At 40.1% G+C, this 25,353-nt stretch overlaps 2 protein-coding genes across 2 annotated transcripts; both read left to right on the forward strand.

Moving 5' to 3' along the window:
- Positions 1–3,371: 3,371 nt before the first annotated feature.
- On the forward strand, positions 3,372–5,490 carry LOC110921518. Its single transcript, XM_022165856.2, has 5 exons — positions 3,372–3,509; positions 3,614–3,677; positions 3,837–4,390; positions 4,711–4,942; positions 5,260–5,490. The coding sequence occupies exons 1-5, from the start codon at positions 3,504–3,506 to the stop codon at positions 5,277–5,279; spliced, it is 876 nt and encodes a 291-aa protein (XP_022021548.1). The 5' UTR covers positions 3,372–3,503; the 3' UTR covers positions 5,280–5,490.
- Positions 5,491–23,189: 17,699 nt separating this feature from the next.
- Positions 23,190–24,713, forward strand: LOC110922792. The gene has a single exon (XM_022166989.2). The coding sequence runs from the start codon at positions 23,476–23,478 to the stop codon at positions 24,442–24,444; it is 969 nt and encodes a 322-aa protein (XP_022022681.1). The 5' UTR covers positions 23,190–23,475; the 3' UTR covers positions 24,445–24,713.
- The last annotated feature ends 640 nt before the right edge of the window (positions 24,714–25,353 follow it).

Here is a 25,353-nt window from a genome sequence, read left to right on the forward strand (position 1 = left end):
AACAATCTGGCCGTATGTGGTACAATCGGCTTAGTGAATATCTCGAAAAAGAAGGATACAAGTCTGATGTAATCAGTCCATGTGTTTTTATAAAAAGGTCACTCTCAAAATTCACTATAGTAGCAGTCTACGTTGATGATATAAACATCATCGGAGCTCCTGAAGAGATAGAAAAACCGCTAATATATTAAAGAGAGAATTTGAGATAAAAGACCTTGGCACAACAAAATTATGTCTCGGCCTGCAGTTTGAGCATTTACGAAACGGTACATTCGTCCATCGGTCAAACTACATCCAGAAGATGTTAGTACGTTTTAATATGGGCAAAGCTCATCCGTTTAGCATACCCATGGTTGTCCGACCGCTAGATCCTCAAAAGGACCCTTACCGCCCTCAAGAATAAGGCGAAGAAGTACTTGGTCCAGAAGTACCGTACTTAAGTGCGATCGGTGCCCTTATGTATCTTGCAAATAACACGAGACCTGATATTGCATTCTCAGTACATGTACTAACAAGATATAGTTCAAACCCAACACGTAGACACTGGAATAGAATAAAACACATATTCCGATATATTTGCGGGACACAAGACTTAGGTCTTTTCTACCGGAAAGATCAAAAGTCCCAGCTTGTTGGGTATGCTGATGCTGGATATCTATCAGATCCACATAAAGCAAAATCTCAAACAGGTTATGTATTCACATATGGTGGCACAACAATTTCTTGGAAGTCAACTAAGCAAACATTTACAGCAACGTCATCAAATCATGCTGAATTAATTGCACTATATGAAGCTGGTCGAGAATGCGTGTGGTTGAGATCAATGATTACTCACATACAAGAAGCATGCGGATTAGAACAGATAAAAAAGGAGCCGGCAATTATTTATGAAGACAATGCTGCTTGCATAGCTCAGATCAAAGAAGGTTACATCAAGGGTAATCGAACAAAGCACATTTCACCAAAATTCTTCTCAACATATGACTTGCAGAAAGAAGGGGAAATTGATGTTTACCAAATCAAGTCAAGTGAAAATTTAGCTGACATATTCACAAAATCCTTACCAAGAAACAGTTTCGAGCAACTATCACACAATATCGGTCTCCGTAGATTGAAAGATGTTTGTTGAATTCAGGGGGAGAATTATACACACTGTACTCTTTTTCCCTTAACTAAGTTTTGTCCCAATGAGTTTTCTTAGTAAGGTTTTTAATGAGGCAGTACAACTGATCCAGTAGTATCAGTTTATTATATAGGTCCTGAAGTATCTATTTAATATCATCCGGAAGTATGTTATTAACTGTGTATAATAAATAATAATATATATCTGAGGGGGAATGTTATAAATACAGATATATTCCGTTCTAATTCTCCTCCTAAGTTATTATGTTTTCAGTTACATTTTGACTACCATCAGTGTATATATATGTGGTTGATTAATGAAAGATAACACACTTCTCATATTTCTCTCATTTTCATATCACAATAATTTATAAAATAAAAACAACATTATTATTAACTTTACACAATAATAATAAAAACAACATTATTAATTTATAAGAATTATGATACCTTGATAAAAATATGGAGACTATCTCGAGAACACTTATCCGACATTTTTTTAAGTTATTACCCAACCCTCCCGGCCCCACCCACTTGTTACCTACTCCACTTCACTCTGTTCTTGAAGTCATGAGGGCAAAACCGGAGGTCAAAATCTTTACCCACAATGTTGAAAGCCAACAAAACTGCCACATGTGCTTAACGAGTAAAACCCACTATTGGGCATTCTTTTATCATCGCCAGCGCCACCTCATCACACGAATCAACTTGCTTAATGGGCTAATCACTAAAGTCAGCTATCATACAATCGGTAGGCCAAGCCAACCAATATGTCTAATTCCCAATACTAGCAATGTTAATCTGGATGCCATGCACATGCATGCACTTACCAAGATTCTTCAATTGTTTTGTTAATTTATCCAACAGTATATGTCCAAAAATCCCTTAGGAGGAACATAGTACATACACTTGAGATTGCTAATACGGATGCTCATCGCCAAAGATTCATTTTATACGAGGATAACCTTTTCCGGTACATATTTAGACGCAACTGTTGGTAACGATAGAGGCTCTTCATTTCTGCAGTAACTAGGGCTGTGCAACGGTTCAGAACCGAACCGAACCGGAACCGGACCGGAACCGTTAATTGCTAAATTTAAGAACCGGAACCGAACCATATTATAACGGTTCTGGTTCGGTTCCGAACCGGTTAAACGGTTCTCTTGTAAACGGTTCCCGCGGGAACCGGTTGACAATTAAATCCTAAAATTAACAATTCAATAGAAACGAATCAAACAATTTAAAACATTAACTAAGAGTTGCAACATTCAAAGTTCAGACCAACCAAAATAAGAGTAGCAAAGCAACAATAAAAAATTTCAAGCCACAAACAATCTCTAAATGAAACTATTACAACCATCGTGTTGACAATTAAAACAAGCGATACACTAGTTATATACACATTTACAATTCGATCAACATTGATTTGATTATTTTTGTTCAATTTTTCTTTTCACATACAGAAAACTATATGTATCAGAAGGCAAACATCTAGAAAGAAAATATATGTAATCATAAAAAAGGTCATGTACAATAGCGTACCTGTATTTGCAGGGTGTTGATGGAGATGAACTTGTATGATAGCAATTAGGTTAGGGTTGAAAGATAGAGAAAAATTAGAAGATGAAAGATGAGATCATAGAATGAATATAAGAAGAGGGAATAAGAATTAGGATGGTCGTATGATGTTGAAAAGCCCATTAATAAAATAGGGTTTTAAATATTTATAAACCCAACTGGTTCTAGCGGTTCTTTAATCGGAACCGTGGTTTTAACCAGAACCGAACCGCGAACCGTTTTTACCCAAATTTAAGAACCGGAACCGGACCCTATATCCAAAAATACGGTTTGGATCTAGCGGTTCCGGTTCGGTTCCCCGGTTCTGACGGTTCTGAACCGTATACTGCTCAGCCCTAGCAGTAACGATCAAGTTATTGTTAATCACAATTTCCCTCCCGTCTTGCATTAGTATTTTCAACTATAGTTTCATCGGTTTATTCTGTTACCAAAATAATATCCTATCTAAAACACTAGATTCTATCAATTTGGCTAATAAATGTTCATAGATGTCCTTGATAGGCTAATTAAAAAATAAATAACTAAAAAATTCGTTAGTGACTCGTTCCTAACCCTTATATGGCTAATCATGCATTCATGCCACTTGCATTGTAAGAACTTCTTCCTCATAAGAACCCAATGACTTCAAACCATATGATTTTTGTGTGTTTCTCTATGTTTTGCCCCTGCATTCCAGATATTTTAGAAGCAAGTTGCTTACTTTTTACACACGATTACTATAAATAGTCCTTTCACACCATACGAAGTCCTAAACCAGAGTTTACAATACAAGCTACCGTTAACAGCTTAAAACAAAGTTCAAGATGAGAGTGAGTAACCAACCCTATATCCAACTTTAGCGTAAACATGACTATGATGATGAACACATGATGATGTCATTTTAACCTCATCTCGTTTTTTATGTTATTTTCAGACGTTAGGTTGGATGCAGAAACGGTTCTGGAAAAACAATGAACAAAGCACAAACGTTTCCACAGGTACTCCTATGCCCTTATCCAGTATATTACTATTTAAATATACCTCTTCTTAGATAGCCTCTTAATGTTATTTACATCTTTACAGCATTAATTAAGTTTGTAAATAAATATGCACAATGTATTGATGGGAATTACAATCTGTTTAAACTTTAATTTCAGGGAAGTCCCATTATTGTTTCTCAGCGCTATGGGAAGTTGATGAGCAACAACATTATCCGGAAGCAAACAATAATTCGGCGAAATTCAGGCAGCCTGTTGCAGTTGAATCACACGGAGTGGAAATAGTAAAAGAAGAAATAGTTGAAATGAGACCCGAGTTTTTGCATGGACTTCTTGCAATTGGGACTCTTGGTTCTGTTATGATTACTAACGACCCCATAACACCAGAACCCACAATAGATGCGGAAGAAACCAGTGCAGGAGAGCAGATTTTGAAGAAGTTGGAGAATTTAACTGAAACGGAATTAGAAAAGGATACCAAAGAGAACAAAAATGTGGTCGTGTATCCACCGAAAGTATATTACGAAATGCCAGCAATCAAAGAAGATGAAAAGGATCCAAAGGCTGAAAAAGGAGTAAAAACAGGAACTCGGGTGTTTCATATTATAAAGAAAATGCTGAAAAAGATTGATTTCGAATCAGGGTGCAGCACAACTTCTGCTTTTCGTCGTACTGCTATTATACGTGATTCAACTAAGAAGACACTCAAGAAGGTACGTCATGTTGTGAGCTTCGGTTACTAATAATTTAGAGGTGGAAATTTTGACCCATTTACTTATGGATGGGTTGATTTGGGTAGCGTTTGATCTGAAACTGGTCAAAAATTAGCTAGCGAAAAGGGGAACGGGTCAAACGGGTTGAAAGACAGGCAATGCCTAATTTTATAATGCATACAACCTAGGCAATGCCTATTTTTATAATGCATACAACCTACAAGTCAACACTATAAAACAAGTCTTTAAGCAATTTAATAAGTTCGATTAAGTCCCATGCATATAGAATAGTAACATAATACTTTTATTGTCTTTTTTAGGTCTTCCGGAAGTCAAGAAAAATCCACCCAGAAACGGCTGATATTCATGTCAATAAGTCGCGTAAGTATGATGTCAAGAAGATGTGTTACGACGAGAGTTATGATAAAGAAGTGACATCAGATGATGACGATGACATGTTTAATCAAGACGGGATGTTTAAGAAAGAAACAATTTGCAGCAACGTCCAGCCAGCCGGAAGAAAAGCACACTGGATTAAAACTGACGCAGATTGTAAGTACACATGCATTATTGTTTGATACATACAACCTCCTAAATCGTTTTATTCAAAAATTCGGATTAGTACTGTGATAATATGTTTTTGTAATTCATATACAAATATTTCAATGGGCAAGAAAGTACCGTGGGGCATCCCAACCTGACTCGGTTTGCCCCTAATTAGATCTGTTTCATCACAAACCTATTACTAAACCACCTGACCCGACCATTTTGCCACATCTTGTATAACTGCTATGAACTGTAGGTAGCAGCAGCTGTATTTACTATTTATAGAGTACTAATCTATTTTTCTATTTACTATTTACATGTAGATTTTGTGCTGGAATTTTAGAGAGACTGAAAAAGTGGGTTGTTAATATCTTCCTAGTTATCTCATCCTTACAAGAAAGGAAGTGTGGTTGTGTGCTGGATTGGTAGTATCAAGTATTGTAAAGCTAGTTACCAGCTATATATCGTAAAAATGACAATAAATGACATGTATGTGTGAGTATATATGTATAATGCAATTTCCATAATTATTAAATATTAAAATATGTGGCCTACTATATTTACATATTAACAAATGAAACTGGAAATATTCTTAATACTTAAGGTAATTTCCTAGTTTCAAGAATATTCTTGGTTACGATAATGACTATCTTTAGGCCACCCGTAGTGGGGCGTTTTTTAAAAAATAAAAATAAAAAAAAAACGCCGGAAAGCGCCCCGGACCCCATTACACCCGGCGTTTCCGGACGTTTTTTTTGTTCAAATTTGTTGTTGGCGTTTTTTTTTAAAACGCTCATTTGTTTTTTTTGTTCAAATTTGCATGTGACCATGTGTTTGACCAGCCAATCACCATATGTTTCCTTTTTTTTAATAATTGGAAGGGGCGTTATTGGAATAATGCCCCACTACGCCACTTTTGCTATAATGCCCAACGCTGACTAGGATGCCACGTGTCGGATAATGCCCCATGGTGGGGGCATTATTTTTGTTCACCACTACGGATGGTCTTACAATGGTTTGACTTTCACATGTCATAGCGTGACTTGTGAGTCGTGATAGTTGATTTTAGCGATATTTTTGGGGATGGCAATATCTGCAATCCCTGTATTCGTAAAGATAAAGCTAGCTAGCTTGTGTGTTCTCTAAGAATAAAAATAAATTCAAACTACAAGGCATTTGAGTTGATTGTTTTACAGACAAAAGCTGGAAATATCAACTCATATATTATGAACATATGACCATGTGTATGTTAATATCATTTGACGACGGGGGTAGCCCAAGGTCAAATAAAATGACTAATATGCAAGAGCTTAAAAGGTTGAAAGGTTCATCGGATGAAAAGCTGTAAAGTGAGAAAAGCGAGGAACAGTAATCAGTCACATCTGAGGACTCACCTCACCAACTCACGCCCACAAACTCAGAGCAGGTCTGCACAAGTACACTCTATTAACCAGGGGTCCAAAGCCTTCAACCCCAAAAGGGGAAACCCTCCATTGCAAACAGGTTTCACTAGTCTTGTATATGCCATTTCAGGAGATGTCTTCCCCTATAAGAAGACAACTCATTTTCACTTCTGGGACATTCCGAAACACAGAGATTCCTTAATCTCTGGTCATTCAAAGAGTACTTGATCACTTCCAAGTTACTCTTCATCACATTCAACACACACTCATTCTATTTGCTTTCTTTTCTGGATTCGAGCTTGCCTCGAAGAAGGAACTTCAAAGCAAATAACAATTACATACTAGTGAACCTCCTTCCACGTTTTGCAAACGTGGAGGGACCCCGTGACCTGCGTTAGGCAAAACTGAACCCTTCAGCCCTTTTGCCTAACCCACTCAGCTACCATCCTTGGTCTCGTGTTTGTTGCATCAACAAGTTGGCGCCCACCGTGGGGCTACGCCGCTGTTTCTTCTAAAAAAAGACCTAGTAGTGTAGATCCTTTCACTCAAAACCACCATGTTAGAAAGTGGATCCCCGGGAGAGGTGAACCAGATCCCTAACACCTCCACCCCGGGTAGTGGCCTAGCTCACACAACTATAACAACACCGTTTTCAACTCCGGGGAGTACACCCGAGTTCCTTACCTTCAACACACCAACCCCATCCAGATCTGGGGCTCCGTCTCCCAACGTTGGTGTGTCGGACACCCCGGCACGTGTTGAACTTACCCCCGAGGGGGTCGCTAATAACTTCCTCGAGTTAATGTCACTTCTTAACCAGCATGTGAATAGAGAAAGGGAAAAGGGGGTAAGGATTCGTCTAGATTACGACGAACCTGAGCCAACGTTGTCTCCTGGGCCACCCCTACCACCCTTTGTTACAAGAGGTGAGGCTGGTCCCAGTAACCCTTCAAACCCTCATCCTTATCTATCCACTATGACAAATCCAACTGTTCATCCTATTCTCTCTTCCCAACCAATTGCTAGTGGCACTCCCCTGGGACACGAGTTAACGCTTGATCAACTCCTACAGTCCCCGGTGACCAGCTGTCCTGCTTCTCTAACCACCACGTGGGAGCAAGCTCTGTCCGTGCTCCCTTTAGCACGAAGTGCTGTTACTAGCACCCCTCTCGGGGTAAACTGCTCAGTTGGTCCAGCAAGCCTTCAGGGTTTCAATCTCATACCTAACATGATGTCACAGATGATGGCCAACTTCCCATGGCAACACTTCATCAATCAAGTGCTGGCCACCCAGGGAAACCATGGCAATAACAACAATGTAGGTATAAGACCTGAAGAAGACTTGGCCAAACCATACAAGCCAAGTAACCTTTCCTGCTTCTCAAGGCAGATAGCTGATTATGATTTTCAGTCAAAGATCAAGATGCCAGCCCACATCAGAACGTATGATGGGACCGAAGATCCCGAAGATCATCTCCAGATCTTCACCGGTGCCGCTCGAATAGAAAAATGGTCAAATGCTGAATGTTGCTTAATGTTCATGCAGACTCTTGTTGGATCCGCCAGAATCTGGTTCAACGACCTACCTGCTCAAAGCATTCGAAGCTTTAACGATCTCAGCAGAGGTTTTCTGGCAAACTTCTCCCAACAAAGGCGATACGTTAAGGACGCAACAGTAATCTTCCAGATAAAACAACGCGACGATGAAAGCCTTCGGGCATTCATTGAACGGTACAAGAAAGAAGGGCTAACCTATGTAGGGGCTGACGAGAAAATGAGAGTGGCCGGTTTTATGAACGCCATAACCTCCAAATATCTCACACGAGATTTCAACAAATCTCTACCCAAAACCTTGGAGGAAGCCCTTGAAAGGGCCGAAGCTCACATTCGGGGAGAGGAAGCTGTGGATATCAAAGAACAAAGGAAAAGGGGGTCTGGCTGGCGAAGCAGTAGCCCAGCCAGAAAGAGAGGAAACTTTAACTCTTACGACAGACGCCCAAAGGGTTCAGACCCTCGAAGGGTTGAAGGACGAAACCCTTCAGGCAGAGATAAAGGCATGAGTTTCACTCCCCTCACCAAAACCCCTCAAGAAATCCTGGAAACGGAAGAAGTCAAGGAAAACTTTAGACCTCCTAGGCCCCTCCCCAAGAGTCGAAAAAATGAGAACTCCACGCAATTCTGTGAGTTCCACGAAGAAAAGGGACATCATACCAATGATTGCTTCCAACTGAAAAAGAGGATTGAAGAGGCTGTTAAGTCAGGAGAGCTCGCTCATTTGGTAAAAGGGGTTCGAGACAAAATGGCTGAAGGCAAAAGGAAGGAAGTAAACATGGTGTATTCTGATGAAAAGGTTCCTTACAAGAAGCGACGGTTGGAAGATTGGGAGCTTCAGTGTGTCTGTTTCCCCCCAACAAGGAAGGACCCACTTCCTGGTCCCCTTGTGGTTGAAGCCACCGTGGGTACATTACAAACATGTAAAGCATACATAGACACGGGAGCAGCCACTGAAATCATGTTTGAGAAATTTTTCAACCAATTAAGCGATAAGGAACGTTCAAGGCTTCAACCCTCTGGAACCTCCATAAAAGGTATCGCCGATATAACCTTGAAGCCTTTGGGGCAGATAACCCTTGATGTTTGTTTTAAGGAGGGATCAAAAGAAAGAACCCGACCACTGACCTTTGTAGTTATCAACATCCCTTCCAACTATGACGTAATCATAGGGAGGCCTGGACAATGTGCATTCTATATGGCAGTGTCTATCGGCCATCGCACAGTCAAATTTCCTACTGAAAGAGGGATTGCAACCCTTCAACCCTCTCAGGAAGCTTACCTGATCGAGGGTGAAAGTTCAAACGGTGAGAAAGACAAGCAAGGGTTAGTCATCAACCCTAAATACCCTGAGCAACGAATAAGGGTCAACCCCAACCTTTCCCAAGAGACTCTTTCATACCTTGAAAAGCTGCTGAAGCATCACAGTGATGTGTTCGCCTGGTCTCCTGAAGATATGACTGGGATCCCTCGAAACATTGCTGAACACGAGTTAAGAATACCACCTAATGTCAAGCCAGTGGTTCAAAAGAAAAGAAGCCTGGCACCCGAGAGAAGCCTGGCAGCTTGCCAAGAGGTTGAAAAGCTTGTATCAGCTGGCATTCTCCGAGAGGTCAAGTACCAATCATGGATTGCAAATCCTGTTATGGTCAGAAAACCCGACAACTCTTGGAGAATGTGTATAGATTTTAAAGATCTTAACAAGGCTTGTCCCAAAGATTGCTACCCGCTCCCGGAAATTGATCTCAAGGTTGATTCCCTCACGGGGTATCCGTTTAAATGTTTTCTTGATGCATACAAAGGTTATCACCAAATCCTCATGAAGAAGGAGGATGAAGAAAAGACAGCTTTCCACACAGACAAGGGCATTTCTTGCTACCAAAAGATGCCTTTTGGCCTCAAAAATGCAGGTGCCACCTATCAGCGACTCGTTGATAAAGCCTTTGAAGACCAAATCGGTAGAAACATGGAGGCATATGTCGATGACTTGGTGATTAAGAGCAAAACGGAGTACCAAATGCTTGATGATATCCAAGAAACTTTCAAAAACCTTAGAAAGATCAACATGAAGCTCAACCCGGAAAAATGCTCGTTTGGATTCGATGAAGGAAAATTCCTAGGGCACATCGTTGGAAAGCAAAGTATCAAAGCCAACCCTAACAAGGTAAAAGCTGTCCTTGAAGCTAAACCACCGAGAACCAAGAAGGAGGTTGAAAGCTTAAACGGGAAGCTCGCAGCCTTGAAGCGTTTTACCTCAAAACTGGCCGAAAGGTCTCTACCATTCTACAAAACGCTCAAGAACTGCTCAGATAAAAAAGATTTCAGATGTACCGATGAAGCTGAAGAAGCTTTCAATCAAATGAAGCAGCACTTAGCTTCCCTACCTGATATTGCAGCACCAGAAACTGGGGAGCTCATATCGGTGTACCTTTCAGTTGCCGACGAAGCCATCAGTGCAGTTCTCACTATTGAAAGAGACAAGGCTCAGGTACTGATGTATTGCAAAATACATACTTTTATCGTGTATAGTTTGTACGTTTTATCGTTATTTTTAGCTTAGTTTAGTTTAGAATTGCGTGCTATTGATCTACATTGCGTTTTCCAGGTCTTGATACATAAAATGCTGAAATTGGAGAAAAATCGAGCTAAAGTGTCAAATGTCAAGTTCCGGAATCAATGTATAAAAGTGTTAGAATAATTTTGAAGTTTTTGGAAGTTGGAGCTGAGCTTGGAAGTAAACATTCTGTGAAAAATGGCCACTCGCGTAGCGCTAAGGTAACAGGACGCTCAGTCGCGCTACGCGACTGAGGTAGCGTTGACTTATGCTGACTTTTGAGATCTCGCGTAGCGCTAGCGTAAAGAGGAGACCAGTCGCGCTACGCGACTGGTATGAATGATGCGCCTGACTGTGGATCGACTAGGGTTTGATATAAAAAGAATAATAATTATTATTATGACATAACACACGAACCAAGAAACCCTAGGCGATTTCGGAGAGCAGATTTGGAGTTTTTCGAGGTGATCTAGCTTGCAAGAATCATCGGGTTGAAGCACGGAGCGTAGGAAAGAAGATTATTCGGGTCTTATCTCCCGGTTTTCATTATTTTCTTGTTTCGCCACTTTGATAATGAATTCTTGTTTTGAATTTGATTTGTTTATGTTAGACATCATGTTTCTTAGCTAAACCCTAGATACTACCTAGACTAGATGATGGTTTGATGAAAGTTTGGATCTTTTAACGGTTTTTATTGTTTGATTATGGATTGACTTTGAAAGTAACGTGTTCTAGATTTTCTGATTTGGTGCGTGTGCGTATTTACTTTTGATTGTGGATTATTTGCTGTTTCACATAGATCTTGGTGACGGTCTTTATCACATAATAGATCTGTGTTGATTATTTGCATCCTTGCGGGTTCGGGTGATCTTTGGGTAAATCGGCCGATAGCCTTAGAAACAGTAATTAAAATATAATTAGGAGTAAATATTCTGCTTAACTTGTCGCTGAGAGGCTCGAGTTAGTTATTAGGTCGCGGTGCAGTATATAGCTAAATTAGATTTTGAGAGAAGTCGAAGTTAGTTCCCTAATTGCAGTTGTGTCTAGTAAACCAAGTCAGAACCTAGAATTGCCTTAGATTATCGCACTGAGAGGTAGATAGTCATATTAGGGCACTTTTAGAGTCGTTAGAGGACTGAGAGGAAATCTAACAGTCGGTAATCATAACAGCCTTGTAGGGTTTCCTAGGTTTCTTTCTGAGAAGGGTCGGGAAGTCTTAGCATTGAAATACCTTAAGGTTTAGTATTTTACGATCCCGGCTCCATACAACAATAAAACCGTTAGAAGTCCATTCATAATTAAACTGGATTCAAGTCTAGGTAGTCCTTAATCTCATCTGAATCAAAACCCTAGTTTTCGTTCGTGTTTTAGTTAATTTCAATTTAATCATAATTTTAGGATTTTAGTAAAACCCCCCCAAACATAATATTCGTTTAGTCGTGTCAGTGTCTAGTCTAAGTTGAGTCGTTAACGTAATTCATAGAGTCCTTGTGGGTTCGACATCCGGACTTACTTTACTGTGCTAGAGTCGACCGGTACACTTGCCGGTGAGTAGTTTAGTCAGGTTAAAGAGTCTAGATTTTTATTACTTGAGTCTTAATTTAGGGTAATTTTAGTTTAATTAGTTGAACTACTTTTTCCACATCAGGTACCCGTTTATTTTTTCAGCAAAACTCTAAAACTAGCTGAAACCAAATATCCTCCCCTCGAAAAACTCGCTCTAGCCCTGGTTCAAACAGCCAGAAGGCTTAGAAGATACTTCCAAGCACATCCTATACAAGTGGTCACTGACCAACCTGTCAAGAATGTGCTTGAAAAACCTGAGAACTCAGGAAGGCTAGCAAAATGGGCAGTGGAACTAGGTGAACATAACATCACCTACGTCCCACGAAAAGCCATTAAAGCTCAAGTCCTGGCTGACTTCCTAGTCGAAGTCCCAAACCAAACAATTGAAGAAGTAAACACCACAACCGCTGAACCCTCCAACCCTGAAGCCTGGAAGTTATTCACTGATGGGGCTTCAAGCGTTGAAGGGTCAGGAGCTGGTTTAGTCCTAATCAACCCTGAGGGGCTAGAATTCACATATGCTCTCCGTTTTAATTTTCAGACCACCAATAACGAGGCTGAATATGAAGCATTGATCGCTGGCCTACGACTGGCCAAAGAAATGAAGGTCAAAAAGCTTGAAGTGTTCACAGATTCACTGCTAGTATCAAGCCAAGTTAATGACAGCTACGTCGCCAAGGAGCCCAACATGAGAAGGTACAAAGAAAAATCCAAGGAGTTAATGAACACCTTCCAGACATGTAACATCAAACAGATTCCAAGATCCCAAAACAAAAAGGCCGATGCCTTAAGCAAATTGGCATCCCTCACGTTCGCCCACCTCACGAAAAAGGTGTTGGTTGAAGTGTTAAAGGCTCGGTCGATTGATGAATTGGAAGTGCAAGATGTAGTCACCGAGGAAGATCCAAATTGGATGACTCCTATCAAAAAATTCCTTCAAGATAATGAACTACCTAATGATCAAACAGAAGCCGAAAGAGTAAAGATCAAAGCATGACTCCTATCAAAAAATTCCTTCAAGATAATGAACTACCTAATGATCAAACAGAAGCCGAAAGAGTAAAGATCAAAGCAAGGCAATATGTGTTGCAAGGAGGAACCCTCTATAAAAAAGGTTACCTTGCACCCTTGCTAAGATGTGTGGGCCCTGAGCAAAGCAAGTATTTGATTAAGGAAGTGCATGAAGGAATATGTGGAGCTCATTTTGGAGCTAGGTCGGTGGTTGCAAAGCTCATGAACCTTGGATACTTCTGGCCATCAATGCATCGTGACACCGTTGAGCAATTGAAGAAATGTGATGCCTGTCAAATCCATTCCCCAATACCAAAAAGTCCCAAACATGACCTGGTTCCCATAACCTCGGCATGGCCATTCCATAAATGGGGAATGGACATTGTTGGGCCATTCCCTCCAAGCAAATGGGGAGTAAAATTCCTATTGGTAGCGATTGACTACTTCAGCAAATGGCCAGAGGTTAAACCCCTTGCCAAGATCACAGGAAAGCAAGTCATAGACTTTGTTTGGGAAAATATCATCTGCCGCTATGGGCTGCCAGGGGTAATTGTCACCGATAATGGGAAACAATTTGCCGAGAAACCCTTCAGCCTTTGGTGCAAGGAATACAGGATCAACCAAATCTTCAGCTCAGTGGCTTACCCGCAGTCAAACGGCCAGGTTGAAAGGACCAACAGAAGCATAGTGGAAGGCATCAAAACAAGATTGGGGAGGTATGAAAGTAACTGGCTTGAAGAATTGCCTAGCGTTTTATGGGCAATCAGAACAACAGAAAAAGCAAGTCACAAGAAAACACCTTACAGCTTGGTATTTGGATCCGAGGCCGTAATCCCCGCTGAAATAGGAGTTGTAACCCAACGAGTTGTCAACATGGATCCCGAAGTAAACCAGCAAGAGACCATGTTGAACTTACAACTCCTAGAGGAGGCCCGAGATCAAGCAGCAATACAAGAGGCCAAATACAAGCAAAAGATGGAAGCCTACTACAACAAGAAGGTCAAGAACGAACGATTCAGGCCAGGGGATCTAGTCCTCAGAAACAACGAAGCTAGAAAAAAAAGAAAATAAAGGGAAACTAGGCCCAAAATGGGAAGGTCCATACACCATCATCGAAGCACACAAGGGAGGGTCCTACAAGCTGGGAGATCTAGAAGGCAAAAGGCTCCCAAGGCACTGGAACGGAAAAACCCTGAGAAAGTTCTATGTTTAGAAAGTTTGGTTTGTATCAAAACAAAAACCTTTTGTAAAAGCAGATATTGCTTGAATGAATGAAGTCATTTTATCAAACTTGTCTTTCTATCCTAATATCAGGTTGAGAACCTAACAAAAAACTCCATGGCAAGGGCCATGTAAGGGGATGAGCTCCCAGGCCATATCGCTCAATAGGTTCAAGGGTTGAATGGACCTATATAAGGGGTGAGTTCCTAGATCAATACAACTCCATGAGATTTGTTAAGAAAAAACAATAATGTCTCATAGACAGGTTTGAACAGCCTTAAGTCTTAGAAACACAATCAACAAATAGACTTACGAAATCAACTAAAACTACAAAGAAATAAGGAAAAGGATAGATACTATGTCTTGATGTTAATAAACACTAAGGTAAAGTGTCTGCAGCACGGAACCCTTTAAAGTGTAAAAAACATAAAGACAAAGTAAACAAAGACAAGGCAAGAAAATAAAAATAACTGACAAAAATAAACAAACTTATCAGTTAAACATGCAAGCCAAACCAGAAGCTACCAAGGTTTCAAGCCAACAGAAAATAAGCTTGAAAGGTTAAAGGCTTCAACCCATTAACAACTACACAAAAAAGCTTGAAGGGTTGAAAACCCACAAAACAAACCAAGCAAAATAAATAAACAAACATAACACAAACAACATAGCAACCATCATACCATAATTAGGAAGGCCATAAAAGACCTTCAGAAGGAAGTCAAAGCAAGTCCTAGTAACTTGCAAATAAAACTAGTGTTCAATGGCCATACAGGCCTAACCAACCACAGGAACCTTAAGGGTTCCTAAAAACCTAATATTGTTTAAAACATTACAGACATTAAATGTTTGCTAAGAAAGCTACGAATAAACATCAGTTATCAGAAGGCTTGGAACCTTCAACCTTCGACTTCTTGGCTTTCTTAGCCTTCTTCGCCTTAGCACCTTCATCAACACCAACCGCAGAAGTCTCTAAACCAGCATCTTTTGAAGCATCAGGCAAACTTGAGAGGGTATCATCGCTATCCCCAGAATAAGACCTCTTCCTTGACAGGGAACCCAAAACCTCAGCACAAACTTTCTCATTCAACCCCTCAGGCTTCAATTCCTGTAAAACAGATAAAGGCTTACCAAAGCAAGATGATACTTCATGAATGTAAGGGTAGGTTAGCCTCTCCATCTGCTCAACAGAAGCCTTGAAGATATCAGAAGCCTCGGGGCGAAACATAGGTGACTTCTCCAAGGGTTGTCCGGACTCATGAAGCTTGTAGCCAGCAGTAAGGCCTTGATGTTTCCCCAGGTTCAAAAGCTTAGTGTAAACATCACCAAGGGCAGAGTTAAACTCCTTGGAATGTAAAAGATAAGTGACAACCTGCTGGAAACCACGCTCAATCAACCACTGATTGTCCGCAGTCACTTGGCCAACCGAAGCTTTCAACCCTTCCTTTTCTTCACGAAAAGCCTGCTACTGGACAGCCAAGGCCTCTCGGTCAGCCTTTAACTTCAGCAAGTTAGCCTCAAAGCTCTTCCTCAGATCACCCATCTCAATATCATGCATCTTTTTCAAATCATTAACCTCCTTCTTCCACGCTGCTTCCTTCTCTGCAAACCCAGCTATTTCCTTCTTCATTGATGCTAGGGAGGATTTCATCTTATCCTTCTTCTTGGAGAAGTCCTCATATTCCTGCATCCTTTGGCGAAAGCGAGTAATCCCTTGAGGAAGCATAGCAGCAAGGTTACAGGTGGTTAAAACCATGCGAGACAACATAAAGTCATCATCCATCTCAGCAATGGTTTCACGCATAGAAGGAGGAGCAAGATGACTAAGAGCATCCTCACAAACAGCAGCATCCTTGAAGGTGTCATCATTCTTCACTAGCCAAGTAGGCACATAAGTACCTTCAGGGTTCAACCCTTCAACGTCCCTACTTGAAGATTCCTGAACAGGGACAACCTTCTTGCCTCGAACCTTCTTACCATGAACAACCAACTCCTTATCCTTCTCAACACCCGCTTCAACTTGATCCTCCGAAACTTCAATATCATCATTCAAATCCACTGGCTCAGTAGAAGTGAATTGAGAACCAGCTTTCAACAAACGACGAGAAGATCGGCGAGATGAAGACTTGGGAGCATTAGACTTGGTAAAACCCTTAACGTTGGCAACACTAGCATAACCCGTGCCCTCAAACCTTTGCTCGGAAGTCCTAACCACAACATTCTCACCCGGAACAGACGGGGCATCCTCAAACACAACATCGGACGTGTCGTCACTCTTGATAAAGTCCAAAGCAGACATAACTGGTAAAAACAAACAAAAGAAAATAAGTCATAAGCAAAGTAAAATAAGAAAAGGCATAAGGAGGAAAATGCATACCAATGCCATTTCTCATTAACATTGGATCCCGATCGGCTTTTCCCCAAATATTACTAACCCCTAAAAGCACTAATAAATGTTCGGGAAAGGGACGAACCCTCGAAGGGCACCCCCGAATGGCTGAAAGAAAAGCATCGTTCAACTCTGATTCAGAAGGCTCCGGATCATTAAGAACAGCATCCAGATGCCTCCACACCATTTTGAAAGGAACGATAGATTCAGAAACCCAGAAAAACCGATCCTTCCAGGACCCAAGCGTTGTAACCATGGATGAAATAAGACAAGTATCAACCTTTGATGTCTCAAAGGTGAACCAGTCACCATTTTTGGCTAAACGAAAAAACCTCCGAAAGAGCAACAAAGAGGGATCATACCCAAGAGCACGACACAACATTTCAAAGTGCAAAACCCTAGCCATCCCCTTCGGATGAACTTGCCCAAAAGAAACGCGATAATACTCAAGCAAGTTCAAAACGAAAAACAAAAAAGGGTAACGAAGATTAGACCACTGAAAATGACGACAATACAGGGCAATCGAACCAGGGTTTGGTTTGTCAACAGGAACATCGCAAGCAGGGGCAGTTGGGTTAAATTTTTTATCAATACCATACTCCAAACAAAACAAGTCTACTCCCTCTTGTGTCATTCGAGAGAATGACTTTGCTAAATCTTTAAGAGCACCCATTTTTGAAGAAAGTAAAAACGAAAATGGAGAAGAAAACTAACCTGAAGGAAGAAACTTGGAATGATTGTGAGTAAAATGAAGAAGTTTTACAAGTATAAAATAAATATGATTTTAAAGCAGGGGTAATAAAGGTAAATAAATGGCTCCTGCAAAACCGCCGCCTGACACACGTCAATCAAATCAACTGTCAATCGTTTAAAATTCAAAATTCAAAAAGTAACTGCCTAAAGCCTTTCAAGCCTCCAAGCAACGAACCCTTGAAACCTTTAAAACATATGCATAAAAGTCAGAAGTCTTTGAGCATACTACCCCAAAAACCTCTGACTTGGGGGGCTGACGACGGGAGTAGCCCAAGGTCAAATAAAATGACTAATATGCAAGAGCTTAAAAGGTTGAAAGGTTCATCGGATGAAAAGCTGTAAAGTGAGAAAAGCGAGGAACAGTAATCAGTCACATCTGAGGACTCACCTCACCAACTCACGCCCACAAACTCAGAGCAGGTCTGCACAAGTACACTCTATTAACCAGGGGTCCAAAGCCTTCAACCCCAAAAGGGGAAACCCTCCATTGCAAACAGGTTTCACTAGTCTTGTATATGCCATTTCAGGAGATGTCTTCCCCTATAAGAAGACAACTCATTTTCACTTCTGGGACATTCCGAAACACAGAGATTCCTTAATCTCTGGTTATTCACAGAGTACTTGATCACTTCCAAGTTACTCTTCATCACATTCAACACACACTCATTCTATTTGCTTTCTTTTCTGGATTCGAGCTTGCCTCGAAGAAGGAACTTCAAAGCAAATAACAATTACATACTAGTGAACCTCCTTCCACGTTTTGCAAACGTGGAGGGACCCCGCGACCTGCGTTAGGCAAAACTGATCCCTTCAGCCCTTTTGCCTAACCCACTCAGCTACCATCCTTGGTCTCGTGTTTGTTGCATCAACATCATTAATTAAGCATTAGTAGTACCTCTGGAAGACGTGAACGCCAAAAGGTAGGAATAACACAATTAGAAGATTATGCCGGTAAGGGCTTTTCTGTCAGCAATCCACCCACATCCATCCTCAATGATTTGTCAATGTCAACCAGAGGTGTTAAGTGTTAACTCTCTGCAATTGTGGAAAAAAACACATGCTTCAATAAGTAAACAAAATCATCAACGAATTATTACATTTAATAGCATAATAATAATGGCATGAAGCACAGTTAATTATTTCAGACTAAAAGCAAACATGACAGCAAATTATAGCCAAGTTACTACCTAATTTCATGATACTATTTGACCAAAAAATTATTAGTCTCTGGTGGATTAGGTTTCGACAGTTTGCCGGATAGTCTCTGGTTCACAACGGAATACGGAGGAATCTGGAAGCTCGCCATTTCTGTGTAGTTGACGATCATGTGGTTCGACATTCGACAGTAGAGTTGCACAAACTGGGTATTTTTAATAACCAACTGATTTCGGTTTCGGTTTCTCGTTTTACGATTTGATTTCGGTTCCGGTTATTTGACCAAAAAATTATTTGACAAAAAAAGTGTGCTGCTGCATGTTCCATCGACCAGGATTTTTGTTGTCTAAAATTTCATTTCATCTTGTCTTTAACTAACTCAGTGGTATCTTAACATTTGCTTAGAAGTATCCCTAATAAATAAAAGGGAGATTAAACAAAATATTGCAATTCCCCAAGAAAGTTGAGGGGTATCCCGGGCTATCCCTCGCTCGCCATCACATAGATCCGCCCGTGCTTCATCCATTTGTTTCACGGACACCATCATTTTTTTCAAACATTTAACGAATGTCATCGGCAATTTCACCTATACTTCATAATTTTTTTAGAATATATAAAGAAAATTAACTGTGTTCCATGATCTATGAAATGTTTTGTTAGATTTCAACGCCTTCGGAAAGTTAGGCAAGGTGATCCCTTAGGGTGTAAGGGGTGCTCACCTCTTAGGTGAGTCCCCCCTCTTACACATAACCAACCATAAAATGCCACGTCAACTCCCCTCTAACACTCCCCTAATACCCCTTTTTGATGGCGGCACTCCCCTCTTAGGTGAATTGGTTTTTTTTTAAAAAAAAAAAAAAGAAGAAAAGCATTGATTGGTCAAGATCTCCCTCTCTCCTCCCTCTCTCCTCCCCTCTCTCGACAACTCCCCACCTATTTCACCCTCTCTCTCTACTCTCTCTCTAACTCACCTAAGTGTTGGCAATGCTCACCTAATAGGTGAATGGAGTCACCTAAAGGGGTCACCTAAGGTGCCCCGGACACCCTTATCACCCTTTATTTTCATCTTGGCTTTGAAGGCTTTATCTAGCTTTATGTCTAGCGCTTCCCAAGTAGGATTAATCAAAGGCTTTAAACTACCATATGGGGTCCCTATCATAAATCATCTTGTTTTCGCGGATGATGTTATGATATTGGAGGAATGGTCGACACAAAACATCTCAAACATTAGGCGGCTAATGAGATCTGTTTTTATCTTGTCTCGGGGTTGAAAATTAACCTTTCAAAATCATACTTTTTCGGGGTGGGGATCCGGAAGAAAACACATCTATGGCCAATATCCTAAATTGCAAATCCGGTACGTTATCTTTTATTTATCTTGGTCTCAAAGCTGGCGCAAACATGAATTTATACAATAATTGGGCATAGTTATCAAACATTTAAAGCATGATTATCACTTTGGAAAGCAACCACTTTGTCCATGGGTGGGAGATCTATTCTCATAAAATCGGTACTAGATTCATTGCCTCTATATTATTTCTTCTTTTTTCTAACCCTGAGAAACGTTCTTAACAAACATGAAAAGATGAGAAGAAACTTTCTTTGGGTTGATTCGGATGTGGCGAGTAAGATGCATTGGGTTAGTTGGGACATGGTAATTGAACCCGTGGCAAATGGGGGTCTCGGATTGGGTACCTTAAAAGACATGAATAGCGGTCTTCTAGCTAAATGGGCATGGAGGTACAAAGTGGAAGTTGGTAGACTTTGGCGAAAAGTAATTTCAAGCATCCATTTTAATGCGAAATACGACAGCTTTCTACCATCAAAATAAGGTCATTCGTGCGTATGGAATAACATTACTAGAAAAGAGGCTGCTTTTAAGAAAGATAATATTCACCTCAATCGACTTATTAAGGGCACCGTGGGAAATGGAAGAGACATTCAGCTCTGGACGAATACTTGGGTGTCCGATACACCGCTCTGGGATCTATACCCATCAATATTTCAGCTGGAAAAATTTAAAGGTTGTCGTGTATACGATAGGCTCAGAGATACATCCTCAATTAAAAGAATTTATTGGTGTTGGTATAGAGTTCCAACATCTAATCAGGAATACCTTGTGACAATCTATTCGAGTGGAATAAATGGCTGCCACACAAAGTCAACATTTTCGGGTGTCGTATGAACGTAGATCGGGTGTGAGGATGGAGTTAAGGAAATGGGAGATGAGCCTAATATATATATGTATATATATATATATATATGTGTGTGTGTGTGTGTGTGTGTTAGAGGGATTTTGTCTTCTTGTGCCCGACACCATCGTCCCACCCTTGCCGATTTGGACGACGCCGTCCCACCCGGTACGGTGTTTGGGGTCGTCGGCTTTGCTCGACGGCGCTGGACGTTCCCCATATCGTGAAGCCTAATAATTTGCTATCAGGAAAAGGACGATAGACCACCACATCAACATTGCTCAGTGAAATATCCCATGGACCGACATGTTTCTCTATCCTCTTTCATAAACTTCTTTTCTTTATCCCTTTCGCCTCTCACAAAACATACATGGGCCTCCCATGGACTGTCTGTGGCTAAGGACGCCGACTTCTTTCTTGCGCACCCTCTCTCTTGCATGTCGAGCAAGGGTGTGCATGAATTAGAGTGAACCGTCCTGTTGTTGAAATAATTGATTTAAATGAACCAAATTAATAGAATCTAACAAAAAGTGACTGTTTATGTTTTTTTTTAAACCTAATTTCTGGTTAGGTTTTGGTTTTGGTTTTGCGTGTACTTCAAACCCACATTACCGAGCCGGCTTTTATAATCCAATTAAAACCATAAAAACCAATTTTACATTGTATACATTGTTTTAGAGTAAATTAAGTTTTGTGTAAATTTGCCATTTTAGTCCAAATAGTTTTTTTTCCCTCTGGGTCCCTGATTTTTCCCTTGTGTTGCCATTTTGATCACATACACTAACTCCATCCAAAAACTCCATCTTTAACCAGAGGTATTTTGAAGATTTTCATTTTAAATGTTTTCAATTGCCATTTTGATCCAATTTTAAAAAATCAAAAAAATTCCAAAAATCAAAAAAATTCCAAAAAATAATAAAAATTCTAAAAAATCATAAAAATTCTAAAAAATTCTAAAAAATACAAAAAATCCGTTTCGACGCGAACCGTTTCGAGCTGAACCGTTTCGACCCGTACCGTTTCGACCCGATCCGTTTCGAGCTGAGCCGTTTCGACGCGAACCGTTTCGACGCGAACCGTTTCGACCCGAACCGTTTCGAGCTGAACCGTTTCGACGCGAACCGTTTCGACCCGTACCGTTTCGAGCTGAACTGTTTCGACGCGAACCGTTTCGAGCTGAACCGTTTCGAGCCGTTTCGAGCTGAACTGTTTCGAGCCGAACCGTTTCGAGCTGAACCGTTTCGAACCGAACCGTTTCGAGCTGAACCGTTTCGACGCGAACCGTTTCGACCCGTACCGTTTCGAACCGAACCGTTTCGATCCGTACCGTTTCGAACCGAACCGTTTCGACCCGTACCGTTTCGAGCTGAACCGTTTCGACCCGTACCGTTTCGAGGCACGGTTCGCGTCGAAACGATTCAGCTCGAAACGGTTCGGGTTGAAACGGTACGGGTCGAAACGGTTCGGCTCGAAACGGTACGGGTCGAAACGGTTCGGGTCGAAACGGTTCGGGTCGAAACGGTTCGGGTCGAAACGGTTCGGCTCGAAACGGTTCGGCTCGAAACGGTTCGGCTCGAAACGGTTCGGCTCGAAACGGTTCAGCTCGAAACGGTACGGGTCGAAACGGTTCGCGTCGAAACGGTTCAACTCGAAACGGTTCGGGTTCGAAACGGTTCGCGCCGAAACAGATTTTTTGGATTTTTTAGAATTTTTATGATTTTTTAGAATTTTTTGATTTTTTGGAATTTTTTTGATTTTTTAGAATTGGATCAAAATGGCAATTGAAAACATTTAAAATGAAAATCCCCAAAATACCCCTGGTTAAAGATGGAGTTAGTGTATGTGATCAAAATGGCAACAAAAGGCAAAAGTCAGGAACAGAGGCAAAAAAAAAAAAAAAACTATTTGGACTAAAATGACAATTTACTCATTGTTTTATTTATTTGTTTATTGTTGAATTTATGGATTATAATTTTTACCTTCTAATGATAAGTAACTATTAAGTAACTAATAAATGGTGTAGCTAAAAAAATTAGTTCTAAACGTTATTAATTAATCAAAAAAGTTAGCTCAAATTCATTATCTTTTAGACTGTTTTTTGGAAAAAAAAAAAAAAAAATCTAAAGCCCAGATGACAAAGCCGAAACCCAACCCGTGATTTATCATGAAAATCGAAACCAAACCGTTTTAAACACCTTAAAACCATATTTTTTTTTGTTTTTTTAGTTTGGTTTGAACCAAAAACCGACCAACCAAACCGTTTTAAACACCTTAAAACCATTTTTTTATTTGTATTTTGGTTCGGTTTAAACCAAAAACCGACCGATGCACACCCTACTCCACGGTTTCAATCCATCCCTTTTCCATGGAGGGGTCGACAGATCCACTAAAGATGCTATAATAAAGACAACTCTGAACATGCACACTATTTGTGATTACTTGTTCCATTTTTTCACTCCTTGTGTCACATCACTTTTCACCAATTTAATTATGCCTGCAGAAAAAAATAGGCCCAATTCATCACTACCTTAACTTAAAGTTCAAGTTTTCTTGATTTATTCTTACATGCCTTGTATAAGGTGACCTTTTTCCCCTTCATAAGTCAATATCCAAAGTATCTTTCCATTCCTGATAACTCAACATCCTCCTACAAATATAGTCAGCCTGTTCACAGTTTCACACAACATTCATTATTTTTTTATAAACTCAGATCATCCAGTTTTACACAACCATAAACACTCAAACTCATGAGGGATAGAGGGAAATCTGTGGAGTCAGATCAAGAGTACAACAACTTTAACTCAGATTACAACTTCTACTACTCATCATCATCATCTGGTGTGCAATGTAAGAAGCACCCATCTTCAACACAAGTTGGAATATGTGCATATTGCCTCAAAGACAGGCTCATGAAGCTTGTGTGTTCAGAGTGTGGAGAACAGAGGCTTTCCTCTTGTTCTTGCTCTGATGTTTCTTCCTACAGAAACTCTTCTTGCACTGTGGATGTTGGAAGTGTTGGTAGGATATCATTCTTGATAGAGAATGAGAAAGCAGGTAGTGGTGATGAACAGAAAACACTTTTTTCACATGTGAAACAGAGCAAGAAAGTGGAAACAGAGGATGTGTTTATGCTCAAAAGGAGCAATAGTTGTGTTGTTGAGGTGAAGAAGAGTAATGGGTTTTGGAGAATTGGGAAGCTTTTTAAGAAGAAGAGAGAGAAAGAGGGGTTTAGAGAGAGAAACCACCCAGATTGGGTGTCTGAATGTGGGATGGATGTGTCAAGATGTAGGTCTCTTTGTAGTTATAGAGGAGGTAATTTTGATCATGATGGTGGTAGTGTTAGTGATATGAGATTATCAAGTGCAAAAATATCTGATTTTAATGAATCTGAGCCAAGAAAGAGTGGATTTAGAGGTGGTTTGATGGATTTCGAAACTGGGTTTTCGGCGAAAGAGAGTGAGTTTAGTAGAATTCATGATGATTCAAGTTTTATTGATTTGAAACTTGATTTATCGGATCGGTCGAAAACAGACTACTCTGTTTTTAAAAACCCGTCGGATGTCGGTGGGTGCGCTGGTGCTGGTGATGGTGGATCATCATCATGTAGGATTACAATTAATGAGAGGGGGATTAAGAAGGGGAGCAAAGGGCATAGTAAGGTATGGAAGTGGATTTTTAAGCAAAAGAAAGATTTGCATCATATTTTGGAGTCTTGAATTGGGATGATTTGAAAGTCAAAAGGTCAAAGATTGAGATGGTCTAAAAGTCAAAGGGTGAAGGAAGGTCATTTAGTGGTTTAGAGGCTAGATGAAGGTGGTCTGGTTGTGTTAGGGTTTCTCACTGTTTCAATTCATGTAATCCCTTCTACAATTCAGTTGCTATATTTACTAGTGAAATAGTATCATAATTTCAGAAATATATGTGCATTTTGAATATTTTGTATGCTTAATTTCTACTAAAATAATAATAACAATAGTAATATTAATATTAAGAAGATACACATTAGCATTTTATGGTACCTTACAATTCATTTGTTGTGGCTTATTTTATTTTATTTGTGTTTTTAAACATATAATTCACACACACTCTTGTTAGTTGTTTTAAAGCTAAATCTACATATTTTTTTTCAACATTGAACTTGAACCTCACCACTTGGGAGGGGACAATCTTTTAACACCGTGATACCACTTGAACAAATTCCCTTTCGTTGTGGCTTCTTTTAGGACAGAAAAATGTGAAATATTTTAAATGTTGCAAGATTTAGAGACAAGTTTGTAAAAGTAGGAAAGCCCTTTCTTTTCTTTTATGACACTATTTTTTTTCTTTTATAAGTTCATACGAAGGTATTTATATTTGACAAGATTATACTTCCCTGATAGAAGTTCTAATGTACTTTTAAAAGCGATATGCCGATTCATGAATATAAAGTATATATGTGAAATTTGTTTGTGTCGTATATTTCGTGGTTATAGAAAATGATGAGCCAAAAAAGCTTCTGTAAAAATACAACTGAAATAATCGAACCAATTGGAAACCCCTAAAAATACAACTGAAATAATCGAACCAATTGGAAACCGATGATTCAATTAACAAATATATGTCTATATCATTTGCCTTCTTTATTC

This window comes from Helianthus annuus, chromosome 17, assembly GCF_002127325.2.
Source record: "Helianthus annuus cultivar XRQ/B chromosome 17, HanXRQr2.0-SUNRISE, whole genome shotgun sequence".
NCBI classification, from domain to species: Eukaryota; Viridiplantae; Streptophyta; class Magnoliopsida; order Asterales; family Asteraceae; genus Helianthus; species Helianthus annuus.

What these genes read in the sequence shown, in the direction of transcription:
- LOC110922792 (XM_022166989.2), top strand. Translation starts at nt 23,476, where the DNA reads ATGAGGGATAGAGGGAAATCTGTGGAGTCAGATCAAGAGTACAACAAC.
- LOC110921518 (XM_022165856.2), top strand. An exon ending in AAGCACAAACGTTTCCACAG is followed by an intron (nt 3,678 to 3,836) that starts GTACTCCTATGC and finishes CTTTAATTTCAG; the next exon opens with GGAAGTCCCATTATTGTTTC. An exon ending in CTAAGAAGACACTCAAGAAG is followed by an intron (nt 4,391 to 4,710) that starts GTACGTCATGTT and finishes TGTCTTTTTTAG; the next exon opens with GTCTTCCGGAAGTCAAGAAA.